Here is a 23,122-nt window from a genome sequence, read left to right as displayed (position 1 = left end):
TTACCCATTTTGGATTTGGTAATAATTGCATTGATTGTAGCTGCTGTAAAAAGAGGCACTTGGTTCACTCTGTCCCGGTCATTCCTGTCAGTAGAAGCTACTTTGCTCACAGATTGAGTCATGTACAGTATATAGAATTGTGATGTGCACGTCAGAATAGATCGTTATTGTCGTGTCTCAAACAAATTCTCCGTTTTGGCCTCTGATAATACCGATCACATGAGTCGTGTAGATCTGTTGAAAAAATATGGCGTGTAAATAGACTCTGCAGCCTCAGCTCCAGGCGACGTGTCCCGCACTCGCTCACTCTGGAGGAACAGCAGCCACCGGTTATAAGCGCGTCTACGCTGCCCGGGGCAGCCTGCTAATGCATCCGTCTGCAAAGTTACGCCAACACTGTGCGCAAATGTGCACGAGTCTGAGCACCAAACTAATCTAAGTTTGATATGACTGTAGCTTTTGACAGTAGCTACAAGCTAGCCTGTAAAGCTAACGTATAGCTAGCCTGTTAAGCTAACGTATAGCTAGAATGTACTGTGTGTCGGAGGCTAAACTGACCGGCTCGATTGCGGTCAGTGAGGAGAGGGCTGACCACTCCAGGTGGACCGTGTGGTCAGTGAGGAGAGGGCTGACCTCTCCAGGTGGACCGTGTGGTCAGTGAGGAGAGGGCTGACCACTCCAGGTGGACCGTGTGGTCAGTGAGGAGAGGGCTGACCACTCCAGGTGGACCGTGTGGTCAGTGAGGAGAGGGCTGACCACTCCAGGTGGACCGTGTGGTCAGTGAGGAGAGGGCTGACCACTCCAGGTGGACCGTGTGGTCAGTGAGGAGAGGGCTGACCACTCCAGGTGGACCGTGTGGTCAGTGAGGAGAGGGCTGACCTCTCCAGGTGGACCGTGTGGTCAGTGAGGAGAGGGCTGACCACTCCAGGTGGACCGTGTGGTCAGTGAGGAGAGGGCTGACCACTCCAGGTGGACCGTGTGGTCAGTGAGGAGAGGGCTGACCTCTCCAGGTGGACCGTGTGGTCAGTGAGGAGAGGGCTGACCTCTTCAGGTGGACCGTGTGGTCAGTGAGGAGAGGGCTGACCTCTTCAGGTGGACCGTGTGGTCAGTGAGGAGAGGGCTGACCTCTTCAGGTGGACCGTGTGGTCAGTGAGGAGAGGGCTGACCTCTTCAGGTGGACCGTGTGGTCAGTGAGGAGAGGGCTGACCTCTTCAGGTGGACCGTGTGGTCAGTGAGGAGAGGGCTGACCTCTCCAGGTGGACCGTGTGGTCATTGTGGTCACAGATATGTAGCCAGAATGAACCTGATACAAATATTTGGTTTATCTGCTATAGGGGGGCATATTCTAAAGTATATCCAAGGTTGTATTCCTATAAATCATCAATACAAGTTTACAATCTATGTGCATGTCACGTGAGTGTGCGCTTTATAAATATTATTTATTTTTATGTTTTCAGCCAAAAGTGAGCAGAGGAATTGGTTGCCAGACTGATCCAGTCATTACAAGGCATGCAAGTGTCCAGGACAATGTGAAGCCGAGCAGGCGAAGCAAAGGTGAAATCTATTTATCCTTTATACAGTACTGTCACCACTTTAGTTTTTTATATAGTTAGACACAAGTTGTGTAATTACTGCCATTTTAAACATGTTTATTTTGTTTGTGTTTTGTACAGCTACTCAAGCCCGGACCGCTTACACAAGCGTCGGTTGTGGGACTGAGGACCTGATGGAAATCCCTCTTGCTGACAGTCCCAGAGCAGCCTCTACATCTTTAAAAAGGAGAAGGTGTGAGGTGTCAGCGTCTGACTCCAGCTTCCACATCGATGACAGTGCCAGCACTGTGAACTGCTCAAGGTAAAAAGGAATTCTAGCTTTTTAATAGAAAAAACATATACAGCGTCCTGTTTTTTTGAGGGATGAAATATCCTTTATTTTATATAGCATTCCTGCTGAAGTCCCTCCACACAAGGACAAAAAATATATTGTTCTTGAGGACCAACTGCTGGAGCTGTTCAGGCGCTGTCCTGTCTGCACTGGTCGCTGTGCTGTGGACACCATCACAGTCACCACACTGCTGCGGGTCACTCAACAGTGTCCTCGCTGTGAGTTCTCCAGTCAGTGGTCCAGTCAGCCCATGGTGAACAACATCCCAGCTGGAAACCTACAGCTCTGTGCTGCTGTGCTGTTCACCGGCTCATCGTTTAGCTAGATTTCAAAGGTACTACAAAAACATTTGAATTGTTTGGATTATTTTTCCATATATTATCAGCTGATAACAGATGTTTTAATGTTATAGTTCTTGGGGGCCTTCAATATTCAGGGACTGTCAGAGCAGTGCTTCTACAGGCATCAGGCAAAGCTCCTCATCCCTACGGTCAACTGGCAGTGGAAGCTGGAGCAGGATGACCTCATCAGGGAGGCTCTTGAAAGCGGCTCTGTTACACTGGGTGGGGACATGCGGGCAGATTCACCTGGTAAATACATTTCATAAACATTTATCTGAAGTATTAATAAAAGTCAGCTGTATAACTGTAACATGTATAACTTGCATTCATGTAGGACATTCAGCCAAGTATGGCAGCTACACCATGATGAATCTAACGAGTAACAAAGTCATTGACATCCAGCTAGTCCAGGTAAAACATTACAATAAAAATGTAACTATGGAATTTGGGATAACTGTGCATTATGATAGAATTCTTTATTCTTATTTTTTGTCTTATTAGAGCAATGAGGTTGGAAACAGCGTGCGCATGGAGAAGGAGGGCTTTGTGCGGAGTCTGACCATGCTGGAAGAGAGGGGTGTCAATGTGGAGGCCATTGTGACGGACCGACACACCGGCGTTCAGACGTTTTTACGGGAGGAAAGAAAGGAAATCAGTCACTACTTTGACCCATGGCACATGGGAAAGGGTATGCATTTTGGTAATGCTGTGTAATATTATGGTTCTTGTGCATTTAGTAAAAATATATTTTAATACCTAGGAATTGGGAAGAAAGTGGATGAGCTGGGAAAGAGAAAGAGCACCCAGGACGCTGGCCAGTGGAGGAAAAGCATGGTAAACCACCTCTATTGGTCAGCTTCTACGTCCTCCTCGGGACAAGAGGCTGTCGCCAAGTGGACTTCTGATGCCAACCACATGCAGAATGTCCACACCCATGATAATGCCCTGTTCCCTCGGTGCCTCCATGGGCCTCTGGTTGGGGAAGGGTCAAGAGTGTGGCTCAAACCAAGTAAGTATAGCAAGCAATACTGGCCCTTTGGCCATTGTATTTTAGATTTCAGGCTAGCATTGCCATTGTAAATGTCATTCTTTAAAATGCTTTACTCTGTAGGTACAGCAGCGTGTGAGAGACTCTCAGACATTCTTTTGGCCCCACGCTTTGTCAAGGATGTGGAAAAAATGAGTCCGGTGTACCACACATCGACCCTTGAGGCTTTCCACAGTCTGATTATCAGATTCTCCCCAAAAAGTGTGGGCTTCTCCTTCAAAGGAATGTTCGCTCGGTAATACCTACAGAAAGTATTAAAATATATGTTATGTGTGTATATATGTAAATATACTTTTTTTCCCCAGGTTGCAAGTTGCTGCATTGCATTACAATGAGAATGCAAATAGGTCTCACGCAACGACAGTAGAGGGTGTGCTTAGGTATGCTATTGTGTACCCAAAGTACAAACACGGAGACTACACTGTGAGAGCCCTGAAGACAAAACCTACCTCATGTATGTCACATTTATAAAATGAGTTCAAGTGAGGACAAACGTTGTATTCTTTGTTTACAGTCTATATTGACAAGCTGATGGCACTGCTCTTTGACAGTGTGGTGGAGGATCCTCTCCTGTATCAGGAGCATTCAGAAAAAGTCCCTGTGCCTGAACCACTCTGTGCACAATATGAGAGGCCAGACAAACAGGAGGCTGTGAGCAGGCACAGGTCCAGATTCTTCAAGAAGACATAAGGTGACCAACGCACCTGTACAGCATACAGATTTTAAGAAATTTTGGATTTGGTCATTTTGTATGGCAAGTACATGACGTAGATTACAGAGCTAGCTTATTTATTCCGAGGGCTCGCATGGGCGCTGCCATTAATTGTGCCAGCCCCTTTTCTCCTATCTGTTAACATGGGACTGCATGCACTACACGAAAAGAAAGCCGTTTTTCGGCCGCGCAGAGCAACGGTGCAGTGTTGACTTGTTGATGCAAATGAACATTGGACATTTTGCACAAATCAATCTACTAAATATCAGATTTTAGGGAAGAATATTTTCCCTCGTTCTCCGTTAAATGAACGGGCTTCGCGCTCGACCAGAAGTGTCTGTACAACGGAAGTGCCGAGACAAAGAAAAAGTGGCAAAAGTGGGCGGGCCAGAATAAGGTGAATAGTGCTAAGCTATAGTGCTAACCATAAACCAAAGTGTATTTTAGTCATGTAATTGTTTCATTTTTTCAGTAATTTCATTTTATATCTCATGTATTAAAACACATATTTTATTGTCTTGGGGTGTTGGGTGTCCCAGGGATAGGAAAAAACTGAGCTGGGCAAAAAAAGGTGAACGGAGGAAATGACAAGTTGGAACAAAAGCGTTGTGAACCATCTATATGAACCATCTCTACTGGTCGCCATCAAAGTCCTCCTCAGGTGATGATGCAAGAGTGCGTCCAAAATCAAGTATGTGTAATTACAACTACTCCTCCCAATATCTAATTTATATTGATGTATTTACACTTCAGATATAAATTTATTTTTCTTTGTAATTCTTTATAATCCTTTGTAGGCACAGCAGCATGCGAGAGACTCTTACTATTTTGTTTACACCACGTTATTTGAAAGATGTAGCTAAAATGAGCCCACAATACCACACTTCGCATACTGAGGCATTCCATAGCCTGATTCTCTCTCAATAGTCTGGGCTTCTTGTTCAAAGGAATGCTGGCCAGGTAATGAATCCTAAAGGTTCAACAAATATTCACTAGTTATTTTATTGCTTTGAAATGTTTAGAAAATAATACATTGATACTGCATGTTAATGTTTATTTGTGAAATGTTAGGGTGCAGGTTGGTGCCTTGAATTATGATTAAAAAAGGCAAATCGTCACATATGCTGCTGTATGTCATAGTGTATCCAAAATTCAAACGTGGAGACTACACAGTGAGAGCCATGAAGACCAACCCTACTTAATGTATGTCATATTAATTTAAATTAGCATGACACTTATAAGTATTATTAGGATAAATGTTGATTTAAATAAATGTTGTGTTTTAGACTACATTGAAGAGCTGATGGATCTACTTTTCAATAGCATGATAGAGGAGGCCCGTCCCTATCAGGACTACTCTGACAAAGTACCTGTGCCTGTACCACTTTGTGCCCATTTGTGTAAGGTGAGAAATGTGAGAATTTTTAAATGTGTGTTTTTAAAATACAGATAACAATGTTTCACTTTTGGAATTTAAATTTTTATATTCATACATTTTTTGTGGATGTTGAGAAAATCAGCCCTCTGTACCACACAACCCTTGTGGCATCCCACTGCCTGACATTCAAAATCATCGTCATCAAATTAATGTTGGCCAGGTAATGAGTAGATAAAGTTATACAAATATTTTGTGTAATGTGTACATTTTACTTGTGAATAATACTACATTTTGTGTTTGTCTTCTTTAGGCCCAAATTGTGATGCTGCAGTGCAACGGAAGCACAACATGGTCACACACGACAACTGCTGGGAGTTTCCCAAAGCTCAAACATGGCAAGTACACATTGCAAACCTCGATTAGTGTCCTGCGTAACAAGACCTTCCAGAATGGAATGATGTGTTGTCTTCTATATTTTGCATGACAATATTACATTACTGTTAATGCTATTTTTTTTTTTTCAGATTTATCTGGCGTGGTCAATGGCAATAAGGACCAACAGTGTTTGAGAAGGAAAAAAGTTGTCAGCCAAGTGCTGTAACAGACTAGTATGATGATGGATTCCTTTGCACATGCTATCTTCGTGAATATCCTGCCTGAGGCTTTTGCAAAACAGAAAAGGCAACTATTATTTGTTGCATGTATCTACAGGAGAGCATATGACAAATGGTGTAGTTTTGCTGCAACCAAAAGAACAAATTTAGTCTTGGGCTAGCCTGGCCTTAGCCATCCGTAAACTCCAGTCAATTATAATTACCATTCAGTGAGCGGGGGAGGTGTGTGCGGCGCCTCAGATGGACCAGTAGCCAACCACATATAGAACAATAGGGTGTGATCATGAAGTCCATTATGAACATGTAATTCAGATGTGTCAAGTTTTGATTGTGTGCAGAGTGTGCAGGCCAATGTGTGTTCTGTATTTACAAATACTTCATCAGTGTCACTTTATCAGCCACAGTCAACCTTCATTATCACAGTAATTTGTAAGTTTATCTTTTGGACAGTCAAGGAATGTTTTTTTTAATCATTTATTTGTATGTAATCAAGGTCAACTTTGTTTCCTTTGCACATGTTTTATTCATTTTACATAAAGGACTTTTTTCTGTTATAAGTACTTGTTATCAAATGTAACTTTTTTTCTTTATGCTTGTTTGCACCTCAAAGCTGTCTCTGTAGTAAATGAACTCCTCCACTGACTGCTAAAAAAAAGTATATTCTCGTTTGGGGTGCAGCCCATCTTCCAAAAGCTGCCTGCATGGATATTGATTGTAAAAGTGAAGCATAAAAGTATGATTTCAAATCGATACCAAGAAATGTTTTTTAATGGACCAGTAATTAACAACTGCAAGTCTTTTCAGATATTTGTATTTGATTAAGAACATCCATCCATCTTCTTCCACTTGTCCGTTGCCGGGTCGTGGGGGCAGCTGTTGGAGTTGCCCAAATCACATTGCACCAGCCCTTATGGCGCCCCCTGCAGGTGGAGGGTCCACAGAAGGACGGCCTCATGGTTCTGACCAGGTCTGTTGGTCTCTCATAAGGGGCTTCTGACCCGCTCTTTGTCTGACCCGTCACCTATAGGACCTGTTTGCCCTGGGAGACCCTACAGGGGCACGAAGCCCCCGACAACAGAGCTCCTGGATCATGCGGGTGCTCAAACCCCTCCACCACGTTAAGGTGGCGGTTCAAGGAGGGGTGATTAAGAACATATATTTAAAACAAAAACTGCAAAACTATATACAATAAAATACAATAAAACACAATAAAACTATACAACTATACAAATTCCAGTGGCGGGAGGAACCCAGTATATTCCCCGTCTTCTGGGAATTCCTGCCTGATCCTGGTCACCGCACAGGAGGGGATGACCACACGAATGTGCTGCCCTAAATAACTAGTCTCGCCAACCAGACCCCGCTTCTTTACAGAAGAGGGTCTGGCAACGCTCCATTGCGCGCTTGCAAAGGAAGTGACGCAGCGATATGGAGCCTACCGACCAATCAGAGCAGCTCCCTGAACGGGCGTCACGTTGTTGCGCGTTTGTTTTGTAGTTTTTCAACACAAGCACGACTTCACGTTATGCTCCGATATGCTTGTATTCTTAAGTTTTTCTGACATTAAGGTCAGCACACACTACACGACTTTTCCAGTCGTAAAAGATTTTATATAGAATGGGGGTCCACACTACACGACTGGATTCAGTGCGATTTTCGAACGTCTGGGGTTCACACTTAGCGACTGAGAATCGTAAGAGCGAACACACTACACGATTCTGACAAACAGCTGATGTTTTATAACACAGTGCGTCTGTCCTCTCTACGGCTTCGAAAACTGACCCCAAATCCGCAAAGATAGGTCTGTGTTTGTGAGCGTGGGATAACGTGTGCGGGTACCGATTGGTCAACGGTGTCAACAATGTCACAACACTGCAGCGCTAGGCTAACGCTACTACGAAGCCTTCAACTTGGCTATAGTTCTGTCAAATGGAGATAAAAGTTGACGAGAGGAAGAAGCGGGACGTATTTCAGTGGATTTAATAAGAAAAGGAGACGGGCGTCAATCTCAGGATGGAGGAGATAACGGAGGAGACGGAGGAGAAAGCGGGGAGGTGAAGCTAAACAGTTCGTCTCCAAACACAGTAAGAGCCGCTAAACTCTGTTCGTGGTTGAAATGTAGCTGGAAAGGGTGGCTGTCGTGAACTTTTGGTGATATAAAGTTGTGCTGTTTCGTGTGTGGGGCTGTGGCCAAGAAATGAGTTGTTTGTGCCGCTGGTTTAACAGAGAAGTGAAAAAAGGAGGCGCGGCGGTGTTTTTCTGTCTTTATATCTCTCTGTCTTTCACATTTGGGGTAAAATCACCCACGTTTCTCCTGTGCGTCCAAAATCGGGCTTAAAAATCAAACATGTTTGATTACCTACGACTGAAGTCTAGTCACGTCTTTCTACCGCCCAAACTACACGATTTGAACAGTCCAGTCGTGACCCCCCCAAACTACACGACCCGACTCTGTGTGACTGCCTTCGACTAGACGCGACTCGAGAAGACTCGGCACGACTGAGAAGAGCGAAATCGGGCATAAAAGTCGTGTAGTGTGTGGTGACAGAAGTAATTTACTGAACTCTGTGTGGCAGGGAGCGCCATTATTAATGTCCGAATGACGACAACTTTCTTGTGACTGTTTCTGTCGTCACATCCGCTATGTTCTCATTGGCTGCTATGCGCTTCGGTTGTCCCACATTAGTCCCGCCTCCAGCAGTAGCTTTTCTACGACAGGGTCGCCAGACTAGTCTCCTGTTTATTAATTAATAAACATCGGAGATTAGTCTGGATGCCAGGCTACTAAATAACCCCAGCACCACCGGACAAAGTTCCTGTATGCCAGGTGCCTGTAACAGCTGTAAGAAAGATGATACACACATTATCATACTCTAACTCAAACTAACCTGTTGATCACGGTCTCTGGCATGTCTCCAAACAGCTGCACATAGGTTGCACACACTGCTTGGAGAACATATGGATTTACAGACACTGGCTCAAATCCGGGGTGCTGGGTTATGCAGGTGGCATGACCCACCTGCTGACATCTGCGCATTACCTGACAGGCAAAATTAGAATAAATAAATCAGGGCTAAGACTTTAGTGTAGTGTTAATGTGTTAAATTAATGTTTCTTTTGTGCACATAATTTCTATCAAAAATACCTTGGGGGTCTCCTTGCAGCACACGTTTTCCCTTGGGGACAAACAGGTGCAGTGACCACAGGTGCACCTATTGAGGCAGAGTTTTCAATATTATAACTATATAATAACACAACATATAGTTGATCTTGGTCTGGGTTCATTTATTAAATTCAAATACAAAAAGGTCATGCAAAGGACCGCAACATAAGGGGTTACTTTAAAATTGTATGGGAATGTGTTAGGCTATATAATGGCCCACTCTTGTCAAAGGTTCGATTCAGACAGGTTAGCATTCCTGTGTCCGGATCCCTACAGGATAGCTTTTCAAGACCTGTAACAAGCAGTTAGTACTTTTTATTCCACTCTAATATATATATATATATAAACCATTCAGAAACAGGCCCCATTCTGTGGCCCTGCGCTGCCTCCGCAGCCTCCGCTGCCTCCGTAGCCTCAGCACCGGCTCCCCCGGTGGCGCGGGCTAGCTCGCGAGCTAGCGGCTCAAATTGATAGGGCTGAGGGCCGCTATCTGCCTCCTCTCTCTCAACCTCCGGTGAGGACGGTGGAGAGAAGTCCTCCACCTCCCAAGACCGCACAGAAGCTGTAGAGCTGGCGTCGCTGTGATCGTCCTCCATCTTGGTCACTGCCAATGTCAAGTGTCAATCATAGCCTAGACCCGCCCAACATTCACCCCCCCGCCTGTCCCCTTTAGTCCTCCAGGCTACGCCCATATGGAGGGAGATTTGAAAAGAAAATATGAGTGACGTAAGCCTCGAGCAGCGGGGGTGAGAAGCTCTTTAAAAGTAACAAAGCCCTGCATTAACTTTTGTGACAAGAATCAAAGAAACATTCTCCAAATCCCAATCCTCCCCCTTTATCATCCTACAACTCTGCCCCCCAGTGCGTGTCATGCTCCAAGATGATAATTGGACACGTGCGTAATGGCCGCATCTGGTGGAAATTATACTAATAAGATGATGTTTTTTTTACTTTTCGTATTAAAAACACTTCATAAAGAGACTGTAAGCTGCATCCTCCCAGTGCTGATGTGTCGAAAACAATGACATTACTAACTTTGGAAACACGTTTTTTTTTTTTTTTAAATCTCCACAGTCGAGCAAGCAGGCAACGCATGCACACCTAATTAAGCCTTATTCTGACACAATACTGCGGAAAATATATGACAGACATCACATTTTGGCTTTCACATGTCTTACTCTACATGTACATGTACAAATTTCGAAGTTTTAACAAAATAACAGAGAGAGGTACTCACCGTGACTGCACCTGTCTCCAGCGATGCGCTGATTAATCACCTGGGGCGGCGCAGGGGACAAGAGCACTTCCTGTTCAGGAGTCTTTCAGAATAAGACGCATTTCAAAATAGAAGAGTAAATTAGGACATTTGCCCAAAGACAAATAAACCGACTTAAATCACCTTAACCTCTTAACCCCCACTATGACCAATAATAATTAACCTCTTAACCCCCACTATGACCAATAATAATTAACCTCTTAACCCCCACTATGACCAATAATAATTAACCTCTTAACCCCCACTATGACCAATAATAATTAACCTCTTAACCCCCAAGCAAACCAATACTGGTTACCCTATTTGAAGGTTTGATTTGGAAACAGCCAATTAACTCTCCTGGGGGTCCTGGGTAGAATCAAACACTGGTTTATGGTACAGGGCCCTAATGACATTCTCTACCCCAAATATGGTGCCCCTGGGGTCAAAGGTCAAGGCGCGGGAGAGAAAAAGCAAGCGGCTTGGCATAACGCTCATCGGTGCGATTTGACCTTGTCTTTCTCCCCATAAAACACTCTTCTTTGAAGATTCAACCCTCAAATTACAATATGTGCTTTGGGACTATTGGACGAGTGGTGGGTACGAGTGAAACGTTAAAGGGGTCAAACGGGCTCTGACAGTGGTCAGGTCCGTTTTCGGAGCCTTCTGGGTGTCCTGCATAGGATTGTCATTGCTTTTTGGCCACGGATTCTAAAGTAATAGAGGTGCGGGGCTGATTTTAAAATGTATACATCTCAGGGGCATGTACTATGATGAGCCAAAGTTTGAAGTTTGTGTGACCTTCCCTTCTCCTAAAATATGCCTTTTTCCATGTTCTGGGGTATGGCAGTTGCTGAAAGTTGGAAGCCGTTTGATCTATCAATTAGCGTTCATAGTTTAAATTTGGCTAAAGCTACACGGCTGAAAATTCAGTATGTTCACCTCCAGCGGGTGCCCAGTCAGTCCACCGAGTAGAACGGTGCAACTCCGCTGCCAAGGGGTCAAACGGGGGTCACACAGTGGTCAGGCTTCATTTTGACACTGCTTTTTTGCTCCCGATTCCAAATAAAGGCAGGTACGGGGCTGATTTTAAACTTTGTACATCTCAGGGACATGTACAATGATGAGCCAAAGTTGCGAGTTCGTGCGACCTTTGCTTCCATAAAAAGTCCAGTAAAAACTTGCATTTTGAGGCCTGCCATACGTTCTGGGACAGGTGAAACGTGTCCCCTGTCGGATCAGGTGTCTTTGCTTTTCTGCTTTGAAAGATTGATGACATTAATCTTTTAACACACTTTTCAAGTATGTTACACATCATCATTGGGTCTATTAGAATATTTTCGTCCCGTCTCGTTCTGACCACCAGAAAGCCAAGTAGCCAACCGAGCGTCCGGCAGAGTCGCAGCTTTAGATTCTGATCTATTACCTATTTAGAGGGAGAGGGGCTGAATTTTGGACAATAGGGCTGGAAAGCGGAAGTGCGAGATTTTGCGAGATTTCCGCCCGCGGATACAAACAAACAACACGCGCCGGTTGTTCTGTTCTGAGATCGCCCACTTCTTGATGGCTTTTTCTGTATTGTTTTGGACAAATTTCGTCTCTGGGCCGAAAAAATTGAGTGAGCGGTCGGAACTAGCTGTGAACTCTGGCCATGTCCTGAAGTTTGAATATGAAGAGGAGATGAGAAAGGTGCAGGGCCGTGTTCAAGCTAGTATGCGGGACCGGAGTTATCGTGTAAATGTAAGTTCATACATTGTAAATAGAAATATGTTTTGTAGTATTTTATACGATAACCTTTTCGCATTGTAGATTACGCTTGGTGATAACTACATTGTTGAAGACAGCAATTGTGATTGTGTCAATGGGCTTGACAAGTGCCATCACAAAGCTTCTGTTTTATTGTTCGGGTAAGTACGTAATGCCTGTATATATACTGTATGTGTCACCCATGTCTATATTTTTATAATGCTAGATACAAGAATGTCAGCAAAACGGACATCAAAGCATAATGGATTCAGCGACCCAAAAGTGCCCCACCAACACAGACACTAACCATGGAAGAGCTGTTTCCAGCCCCACCAAAGTTGTCAAATTACAGGTGATACACAATGGGCTTGAAGCATGTGTTGCATATGTAAGCATATTCTGTGTGTCCACATGTCAGTCAAGTGTAGTATGTACAGATGTTCTAACAATAAGTATTGTATGTTAGGGCAACATCAAGACCTGTTGAGTGTTCCGATGTCACCTTTCTCTGTGACAAGTTGAAAGAACTTGGTCGTTTTTCAGGTTACCATTAATTAAGTTGTCAGTTGTCCTGTTTTTATCTGCATTGTTGATGTTTTTTTGTTGTTGTATTGTATTGTTTATGTCCCATTATATGTTTGTATTTTATTATTGTCTTATTATTATTGTTTGTCTATTTGTAATGTTTAAGATTTTAAGTGGACCATCTGTTATGTGCATGTACATGTACATGCACATAACAGATTAAACGTAACTGCCAGACAAGAGGACCTATTTATATGTAAGTACAATGCATTTTGCACATACCCCCCCCCCCCTCCACTCCCCTGTTAGGGTGGTGGGGAAGCCCCGCAGCTGTGGATCCACTACCCTAGACCCCTTTTATATACTTGGTATTTCCAATACTTAATGTAATAATATACAATATAATATTGTACATTATTGCATGAAGTATTGAAATATTACATGGTAATAGTAGGTCTACCAAAGTACAATTACCATGTTGTTATTTATAAGAGTATTAAAACAAATCAACATAACTACTGTTTCTTTATATATTAGCGATGTCCCCTGAACCTGCAGTCCCACAGCTTGATGTCCCATGTGTGGAGGACTTGTTGCTCTCAGACAGTTATTTGGAGTCTACGAACAAAATCCAATGGCTCAAAGACAAAATGGCAATGACGCCCGAACAAATACAGCAGGTTGGTACATTTGTAGGTTTCAGACAAGGCACACATGATTCATGTTTACATTTGCAGGTACAGTGGTCCCCCGGCATTAAAACACCCTCTATATATAATTTACCAACAAAGATGTTTTTAACGTTTTAACGTTTTTAACAAGGATAATATGTGCAGTTTTTGTATTGCAGGTGGCACAACTTACTGCTGGACAAATCTATCTATCTATCTATCTATCTATCTATCTATCTATCTATCTATCTATCTATCTATCTATCTATCTATCTATCTATCTATCTATCTATCTATCTATCTATCTATCTATCTCTATCTATCTGTCTATGTCTTAGGTTTCCACCATCCCTCTTCAAGAAAATCATGTGCTCATACAATCTGTCAAAGAAAGATGCCATCATGTGAGGTACTAACAACGAAGCTGTTGCACGGGCAAAGTATTGCTCTTTTGGAGATGCAGTTGTTGAAGAGACTGGTAAGTAATATATTTTCTAACTGATCATGCTAATTTAAACATTATTAAATGAGCTGTACAGTAATACAGATAATCAATGGTAAGATATGTACATGTACGATTGGCAATACATTTGTTTGTGTTATTTCAGGTGTGTGGCTGCATCCAAGTGGAGTTTTGGGGGCCAGTCCAGATGGCATCATACATCGGCCCGCCACACACAACTACACACATCAACTTCCAGCTCTTGCCCGTCAGCTGGAAGCGATGCGACTTGCGCCTGAGATTCTGGAGATAAAGTGTCCATTCACCTCCCGAGATATGACCATTGAAGAGGCCATCAACATGTCTAAAGATTTCTGTTTGGGTAGCTGAACACATTAACAAAAACATGTTGCACTACACATGTATCTGTTGTCAGTGTTGGGGAGAATACTTTGAAATTGTATGCAGTTAATGAATAGTGAATACTTGAAATGTATTATATAATGTATTCCGCTACTTTGTCTAGTGAGGGTAGGTACTGTATTTTGAATACTTTGAATACTTTGACATTGATTGTCATTATATTCATGTGTAAGTATGGCGTATAATTAAAAAAAATTAAGACTACGATTGTTGGAACACCAATTACCATTAATTAGGAACTCACAAACTCTCTTGGCAAATGCACATGAGCAGCAGATACGGCATCATGTGACGCACATGTGCACTATTTGAACTTTATATGCCGTTTAAATATTCATTTTATTTTAGGAGGAAAAACATGTGAACATTAAAAGTTCTTAATGTGCAATATGGAGCTTTAAATGTAATGATTAAGACTGGGAAGTATTCCCCTGATAATTGGAAAGTAACTATTCTAAATACTCTCAAATGAAAGTGAAACTTTACCAGAATATAGTTACTCAAAATGAGTATTCTAAATACATGTATTTAGTTACTCCCCAACACTGTCTATTGTACTCAAGTTCATTTTTTTTATGATTATGATGATCAGAGTTCCAGAAGCACGGTGACCAGCAATTATTCAAACTCAAGGAGGACCATCCCTACTATGATCAGGTGCAAGGCCAACTGCACATACTAAACAAGTCTGCCTGCGATTTGGTTGTTTGGACAACAAAAGACATCGCTATTATTCGGATAGTGCAAGACAGTACATGGACACCAAACATGGATAAACTTATTGACTTTTATTTTAACAAGATGCTGCTTGTTCTTCAACAGTAAGACAGAAACAAGAGATTGATTAGTTGATCTTTTGAACGTGACATTGTTACAACAGTTAAATACAAATTCACAATGTTCACAAACTATGTTGCCTTATTAAACTGAGAAAAGCTACCGTTATTGTTATTTTTTTGTTTGATTTCTGAAACCTGGGGTGAGTTAAACATCTTACTAATGGGTTGTGTTCATGTAAGATTTTAATTCAGTTGGAGGGCAGGGCCAATACGTTTCTATGGGAGAAAAACTTCTTTTGAAAGAAATTTCCCATAATTTTCCCTGATTCACAAATCTGCCACATCATTCTTATGGGTAAAAGTTCTTCCTAATGACCAACATCACGCACATGTTTTTCAATATGGTCACCACTTTTCGACACATTTATACCACAGTCCACATGTGATGGAAGAGAGGACTTTGAACATTGTGACACTTTTTGTTTCATGTGATTTGGCCCAGGAATTACACAGAAATTGTAACACTAAAATAAGACATTTTAAACTATAAGATCCTTAGAATGTTTTGATCTAACGTGAAGTTTTGAAATTTCTTGCAAGCTATACTATATTACTCTGGATTCCAATTCTCTGAAATTTTAGCGATCATAGGTTCTTGAAAGTTAACAAGCATTGAGCACACCTGAAAGAGCTTTGTGCTGATATGACGAAACTGTTGAGGGATGTGGTCCAGTATCTTAAAATTCTTTATTCTCTCGTTCACTCTCTCCACATGAATACGTGATCTTGCGATCTTCCTGCAAGCCTGGACTTCCGCAGGGGTATACTGTCCCTTCTCTTTCAGGAATGGGGGGATATTAAGGTGTACTCCAGAAGGAAGCAAAGGATGAATGATGAATCCCTTGTCAGCAAGGATCAAATCACCTGGAGACAGTAGCTGGAGCATCTGGCTGTGCTTAAATTGACTATGCAGAAACCATATTTTCTAGTCAAAAGGATGTTTGTAACGGCCTTCTGAGATGCACAGCTGCTGCTTGTGCTGTTAATTGGCTTCAATCCTAGTACTTCACAAAATATGCAAATTCCAATGCCAAAAGCAGTGTAAGCTGTCAGGATGGCCGAGCGGTCTAAGGCGCCAGACTCAAGGTGAAGGCTTTCCCAAGCAAGGGGACTTCTGGTCTCCGAATGGAGGCGTGGGTTCAAATCCCACTCCTGACACAGAGATCTTGTTGCTCACAGTAGAGCATTATGCCAGAGCCTTTCATGTGCGTTGGCTATTGGATCAGCGTTGCTCGGAAGGACATGTATTTCATGAGGCGTTAAGCTTGCTTGGAATTTCCTCATCGGTTTTTGGTGACAAGTAATCACATAGACAGACGCCCAAATCTTTGAATGTTCTGATGATCCTTGTCCAGTTTGCTAAGAATCTCCCTGCTAGTTTTCTATTGCATTGGATTGCCTGTGATGATCAAAGAGACAGAGCAAGCTTGGGGCCCATTAAAGTCTTTGCAGAATATCCTTTCCCTCACTGCATCAAGGCCTTTCAGATTATCAGCGCCAAGTCGCAGCCAAATGCCTACGAAAATGTTTCTGCCCAGTTTCGAACTGGGGACCTTTCGCGTGTGAGGCGAACGTGATAACCACTACACTACAGAAACTGTGGATGACAGTTATGTGATAAATTCAGCATAATGCTCACTTTGCATCATCACTATTTGAAAGAGCAGATGCATATGTCACTTTAAATGCTGGTTAAGTACTGCCAATCTCCCCGTCGGGGAATCGAACCCCGGTCTTCCGCGTGACAGGCGGAGACACTGACCACTATACTAAGGAGGATCGATAACTAGGATATTTGCTGTTTAAAAATAAAGAAAAATCCTCAGTGTTTGCAATAGGATGAAGAATTTACCGATGTCCGTCTTTCGGGTCTTTGACTCTCCAGGAGACAAAAGCCTTTCGTCCAATCACACTTTGTTGCTTCCATACTGAAGATTCAGACAGCCAATCGTTGGGAACCCACATTTGCAGCAGTATCTTTATGTGCTGCACATTGGAGATGAAGCTGCATGTTTCTGCCCGGTTTCGAACCGGGGACCTTTCGCGTGTGAGGCGAATGTGATTACCACTACACTACAGAAACCGTTAATTCACATCAGAGGAACTATACCAAAAGAAACTCAAGAGCAGAAAAAAAAGAGTCTCCTTTATGCTTAGAATGGCCTAGCAATTCAAGGCGCAAGAATGAAAGTTAACTTCCTGAATGCAGTCTGGCCTACAAGCGGGGTAAAGGTACAAATCCCGATCTGAATGTTTCACTTTTGGTTTCTGAAATGCACAACTCTTGGCATGTTCACAATCACCATTTCACTAGCATAGACTCAATGAACAAGTCCATTGAGTCTATCTCCTTCTGCATCCCAGTTGCGTACAGTAGATGCATCCGAGCGCTTCCCCTTCAGTTGAGCTCAGGCGTAGACGTACTAGATGAAGTGTGGCACTCATTGAAATACTTTTCAATTAATAATTCAACTCAAGAGTGTTGTTGGGGGACAAAACACAAGTCTAGCTCTGTTGTAACATTTTTCACAATGTTTCAATATCACGCAGAAAATCAATGTGAGCTAAGTTGCCATATTTGGTTCCTTGCCCTTCAGTGGTAAAACAAAATGACTGTAAACAAAGTTACCGTATTTACTTGATTGAAATGTACCATGCATTTAGCCAGACTTCGTTTTTTGTCAGACTTCAGAGAAAACAGAAAGTTTTCTTGGTCAAATGCAACAGAGGTGGGATCTGTGCTGTCGGGTGATCTCCTCTGATTGGCTGAGTGAGGACCGCACTTCTTTACATTACTGATGTGCAGCAGAGGCCATATGTAAAGTGTGCAGAGATGACCAAAAGTAGTCACTTACCCTATAAAGGGTTGATGACGCTTGCCCGGCTAGCTCAGTCGGTAGAGCATGAGACTCTTAATCTCAGGGTCGTGGGTTCGAGCCCCACGTTGGGCGCTTGTAGTTTTGGAAGGTGTGGAGTTCATATCCCAACAAGTCGTAATGAATGTAAAACATTGCACGATCTTTCAACCAAACTGTTTGTTCAAAGGATGCCTCCATTTGGCTTTGGAGTGCTACTGACTTGTCCTCTGTTTGAAAACTGTACCTTAAATTGACTATGCAGAAACCATATTTTCAAGTCAAAAGGATGTTTGTAACGGCCTTCTGAGATGCACAGCTGCTGCTTGTGCTGTTAATTGGCTTCAATCCTAGTACTTCACAAAATATGCAATTTCCAATGCCAAAAGCAGTGTAAGCTGTCAGGATGGCCGAGCGGTCTAAGGCGCCAGACTCAAGGTGAAGGCTTTCCCAAGCAAGGGGACTTCTGGTCTCCGAATGGAGGCGTGGGTTCAAATCCCACTCCTGACACAGAGATCTTGTTGCTCACAGTAGAGCATTATGCCAGAGCCTTTCATGTGCGTTGGCTATTGGATCAGTGTTGCTCGGAAGGACATGTATTTCATGAGGCGTTGAGCTTGCTTGGAATCTCCTCATCGGTTTTTGGTGACAAGTAATCACATAGACAGACGCCCAAATCTTTGAATGTTCTGATGATCCTTGTCCAGTTTGCTAAGAATCTCCCTGCTAGTTTTCTATTGCATTGGATTGCCTGTGATGATCAAAGAGACAGAGCAAGCTTGGGGCCCATCAAAGTCTTTGCAGAATATCCTTTCCCTCACTGCATCAAGGCCTTTCAGATTACCAGCGCCAAGTCGCAGCCAAATGCCTACGAAAATGTTTCTGCCCAGTTTCCAACTGGGGACCTTTCGCGTGTGAGGCGAACGTGATAACCACTACACTACAGAAACTGTGGATGACAGTTATGTGATAAATTCACCATAATGCTCACTTTGCATCATCACTATTTGAAAGAGCAGATGCATATGTCACTTTAAATGCTGGTTAAGTACTGCCGATCTCCCCGTCGGGGAATCGAACCCCGGTCTCCCGCGCCGGCGGCCGTGGATTCTTTCGCTAAACGGCCCTAAACAGGCCCCATTCATTTTCAATGGTAGTGCTAAACCACTGCCCTCCCTGCAATACCACCTTTGGCCTGCGGCGTCGCTGTTTCGGCGGCTCCGTTTTCCTGGTAATTTTCCATTTTCTGGCATTGATGTCCCGTTCTTCGGAGTGACAACAAGGTAAACAACTTTTCTCCCCAGAATTGTTAATCTTTTCAATGTTTTAGGCATTTAAGTTAACAAATCACTCTGATAGATTGGCTTTAGAACTGACGTTTGAGTAGTTGAGTGGTTAAGTTACTGTCATGCTGTATCAAACTAGCTTTTTCTTGCGTTTTGTTCGATGCTTTATTCAGTGTAGCGTGCATTTCTTATCAGTACTATTTCATCATTACTCCTCTGTACCTCTTGACACGTAAGTTGTGTGTGTTTAATTGTTTACAATTAACGCGGTTGTGATGCATTGATTGACACAGACCAGTCACACGTAGTAATTGTACGCTAAAGCTAGCACTTTTTACTGGATGATGATTTTGTTTTTTATCTCAAATCAATAAATACGTGCGTAAACAATGTTAGAGTTGTCCCAAAGTTGGAGTTTCATTCATTGTTGTTCACTCGACTGAAACTTGGATAAAAAGTGTTAGTGCTACGTTTATATATTGGTTTATTGCTGTCTTATGTACTGTATAGTTATGAGAGTGAACAATAGAATATAAAGCTACTCACAAATCACGTTGATGTGATTGTTTTGATGTGTAATGTTGAAATTGAGGCATTTGGTTGAGTGGTAACATGATTAACAACTGATCTAATGGAATTCTTGTTGATAGCATTATTGGTCCCCAAATATATTACTTGCACTTCCACAGTTAACATAACTATCTTATAATGATGTCATTATCCACATTATATAGTAGTTTGATTGGTGAATTTCAGTAGGTTCTTTCAGTAGTTATTTTTGTTTTTGTTTTTCCATGGTTTCTGATTACAATTTATTGTGTCATTTCAGAGAATATGAAGAAGACAGTTTTTTATCCTGGCCGAGTCAGTGTGGTCTTCCGTAAGGGCCCACTGGGATTCCTGAGGCAAGACCCTTCTGATGAGGCCAGAAGAATCAAGGACGACCCGTCCATGAGGGACCGGAGTGCCCCTGTGAAGGAGGAGACTGTGAGGCAGAACGCTCTCACTGTGGTGCGAGTGAGAGGAGGAGATGTCACTGACCCCAAAGAGCTGCTGGGAGAGTACATCTTACAGTTCGGGAAGTTTAAGGGGAAGTCGTTTCGGTGGCTCCTTGAGAACGACGTGGGCTACACATTGTACCTCATTCAGAGCCACCAGAGAGAGGAGGCTGCTGGCACTGTGGTGTCTGAGGGGCACAGCAAAGACAGCCTGATGTCTTTCATCCGCTATGCCCTCAGCTTCCAGGAGATCAACTCTCTCCTTCAACATGAGGCACAGAAAAGACCTGTACCCACTCCAGCAGCAGAGGACGACCAGCAGGTGGGGTTCGGTGCCCGGGCCAGCAGCACCTGGAGGGAGGTCTGGGAGAGCAGGGCCGACGGCTATGCGGCCTTCATCCTTAAAAAGAAGTGCGCTCCGGGGACCAAGATGCACAAGCTGCAGCAGTACCTCCAGAAGAGACAGGAGCTCTCCTCCTCCTCTGTCTCCTCCTCACCTGTCCCCTCCACTCCTGCCCTTCCCTCCTCTGCCTCTTCTGCTGAACCCATGGGTGAGTAGCTGCTTCAAATTGCTGAAATGCATTTTGCCTATTCATTGAAATAATTATTGTAGTCAATAAATAGCCTGAAACAGTCCCACTATACATATGTGATAATACTTGCTAGATTTCAAAGTGGCATTAATTTCCAAACTGATGTCACCACAATTTCCCCTAGGGTAGTAATAAGACATGTATTAATTTTTCGCAGAAATGGAAGATGATGAGGAGCTTGAGAGGGCAATGCTCAGCATCTCCACAGCCACAGAGCCTACGGATATTCGTAAGTACTAAGTGTGAGGCCTTAGAGTAGACTTTGGTGTGTTATGTAACATATTTGTGATTTGTTTTTCAGCTTTGTCTACACCAGCACCAGTTCCAGAGTTGCAGAAGCCCTCAGGTTTAGAGAGATGTTCGCTGGTGTCATGCCCTAGAAGATCGTTTTTGGACACGTTCTGGTCCTTTGCATGAGTTCAATTGTTCTTGACCACGTTCCGGTCACTTTCTGCTTTGTTCCTTTCGTGTGTTCTGCCAAAAGTCCAAGTGACTATGAATTGATACCATCTGCGATGAGGGTAAGTGACATTTTCATTATGCATGAATACCATGTGAATATGTGTGAAGTGGTGAGTGATGTTTTGTATTTTAACATTCGACGTGAGTGCTTCCCCTGCTCAAATTATTGTTATTCTGGATAATGTGAACTAACACTTGCCTGACACGTTAAATAATCTCAGAACATAACATAACAAGTCAGCAAACGAGCAGGAGAAGTAACAGTTGAATGCTGTTTGTTCATTTTACTAACATCTGGTTAAACTGTAAATGATTTAACAAAAATACAAACTAATTACAGTTTCTTCTCTACAGCTGCTCAGTCCGTGCCCACTGTCCTGGAGGAATCAGGAGATGGTACACCCAAAGCACTTTACAATAACTCTGTGTACTCTATATAATTAGAACTCAGCCTTTACAGTGGATACTTCAACACCTCTCTCCTCTCTCCAGCTGTTCCCGCAGCCGTGCCTCTGAAGTCCCCTTTGCCTCTTCCACAAGAGCTTAAGTTTCTGCTTCCTGAGGCCAGAAACACTTCAGCTCCAGGTCTGTTTTTGTAATACATTTATTCTTACATACCACTATGCACCTTATTTATTTTTTTGTTTGTTTTTATTCTCAGAAACTCCTGGTACTCCTCCTGCAGCACTCATTCAGCCTGACTCAGAGCCTTCAAGTGAGGAGAGACCCCAAAGTGAGTAATGCAGTCCATCCATCCATCCATCCATCCATCCATCCATCCAGCCATCCATCCATCCATCCGATTTTATTTCTTAAGTGCTTCACAGCCAAAGCTGTGCTGTGCACAAAGTATCATTGATATAATACAATTAAAAGAACAGTGCATTATCACATTAACAACAACGTGTTTACTGCCCTAATTAACAAGTTAGTCAGTATAACCTTATCATACAATAATGAGTTATTGACACATTTAATAACAAACCCAAGTTAAACATGAGGTAGAGTGTTGCAGGAGACACATTGCCTTCTGCTGGTGTTCACGTGTGGCCTTTATCCATAAGGTGGAGGTGTGAGAAAATGTTAGAAGTTTTCAGACAAGTATAACTTGAATAAAGCTTTTTTTTTTCATCATTTAGCCCATCCAGCCATCCAGCCTCTAGTCCAGCCCACAGCTGCAGTCAATAGGCCACCTCCTCCGCCCCTTCCCACTGACCAGGAGCTCAGCCAGTGGAACTGCTCCCATCAGCAGAAGATGTGGATGAAGGTGGAGCTGGAGTCCATGGGTCTGTGGCCAGGTTCCCGTCCTGTCACCAACCTGATGAAGACCTTCTCCTTGTGGCGCCTACCTCCCCAGCCTGAGCTCATTGACAGTGTCCACGTTTTGCCATCCCCAAAATATTTTCAGCTGCACCCCTTTTTCATTTGGAAGCCGGAGAGCGACTACTTGATGGCGCGGTTGAAAAATAACTACTCCCTGCCCTGCTCTGGAGACTGCACGCAGCCCAGTGTTGTGTCTGCTGGTGTGGGGAGACCGAGAGTGATAGTGGGCCTCACTGGGCAGTACTACCTGCTGTCCTCCAGGCTGTGCTGTCAGAGGTGCCGGAGGAGGTGGTACGCCGACAACCCTCTCTGGTTGGAAAAACTTCCTCAAAGATTCACCAACCTGTTGCCAGCTGTACTGACTTACAAGAAGGCCATTTGTAAGTCAGTCCTGGATGAACTGAGGAGGACTGGGAAATCTCCCAATGACATGGCCAACCAAATAACAGAGATGCTGAACCTCAAATATGAGCGCGCCAACCTGGCATATCTCCTAAGCTGCCAGAACGTGATGGATGGTGAGGCAGGTGCTTATGGGCAGAAGACCATCACCCAGTTCTTGAG

The 23,122-nt window shown here is 43.3% G+C and overlaps 1 protein-coding gene across 1 annotated transcript; it reads left to right on the top strand.

Annotated features, from left to right (window-relative positions):
• The first annotated feature begins 2,564 nt into the window (after nucleotides 1-2,564).
• LOC306981537 (uncharacterized protein) lies at nucleotides 2,565-22,722 on the top strand. Its single transcript, XM_079581144.1, has 9 exons — nucleotides 2,565-2,636; nucleotides 2,727-2,913; nucleotides 2,986-3,234; nucleotides 20,012-20,731; nucleotides 20,931-21,002; nucleotides 21,075-21,294; nucleotides 21,590-21,631; nucleotides 21,728-21,968; nucleotides 22,375-22,722. Exons 1-6 carry the CDS (start codon nucleotides 2,589-2,591, stop codon nucleotides 21,188-21,190), a joined length of 1,392 nt encoding a protein of 463 aa, XP_079437270.1. The 5' UTR covers nucleotides 2,565-2,588; the 3' UTR covers nucleotides 21,191-21,294; nucleotides 21,590-21,631; nucleotides 21,728-21,968; nucleotides 22,375-22,722.
• Nucleotides 22,723-23,122: the final 400 nt, after the last annotated feature.

The sequence above is a fragment of the Gobius niger genome, assembly GCF_951799975.1.
Source record: "Gobius niger genome assembly, chromosome: 22".
Classification (NCBI taxonomy): domain Eukaryota; kingdom Metazoa; phylum Chordata; class Actinopteri; order Gobiiformes; family Gobiidae; genus Gobius; species Gobius niger.
This window is presented reverse-complemented; position numbering and strand designations above follow the sequence as displayed.

Bases quoted from the DNA above. Each gene is read 5' to 3' on its own strand.
- LOC306981537 (XM_079581144.1), top strand. From the start codon at position 2,589: ATGATGAATCTAACGAGTAACAAAGTCATTGACATCCAGCTAGTCCAG. The intron at 3,235-20,011 runs GTAAGTATAGCA...GTGTCATTTCAG, and splicing joins AAGAGTGTGGCTCAAACCAA to AGAATATGAAGAAGACAGTT. The intron at 20,732-20,930 runs GTGAGTAGCTGC...AATTTTTCGCAG, and splicing joins CTCTTCTGCTGAACCCATGG to AAATGGAAGATGATGAGGAG.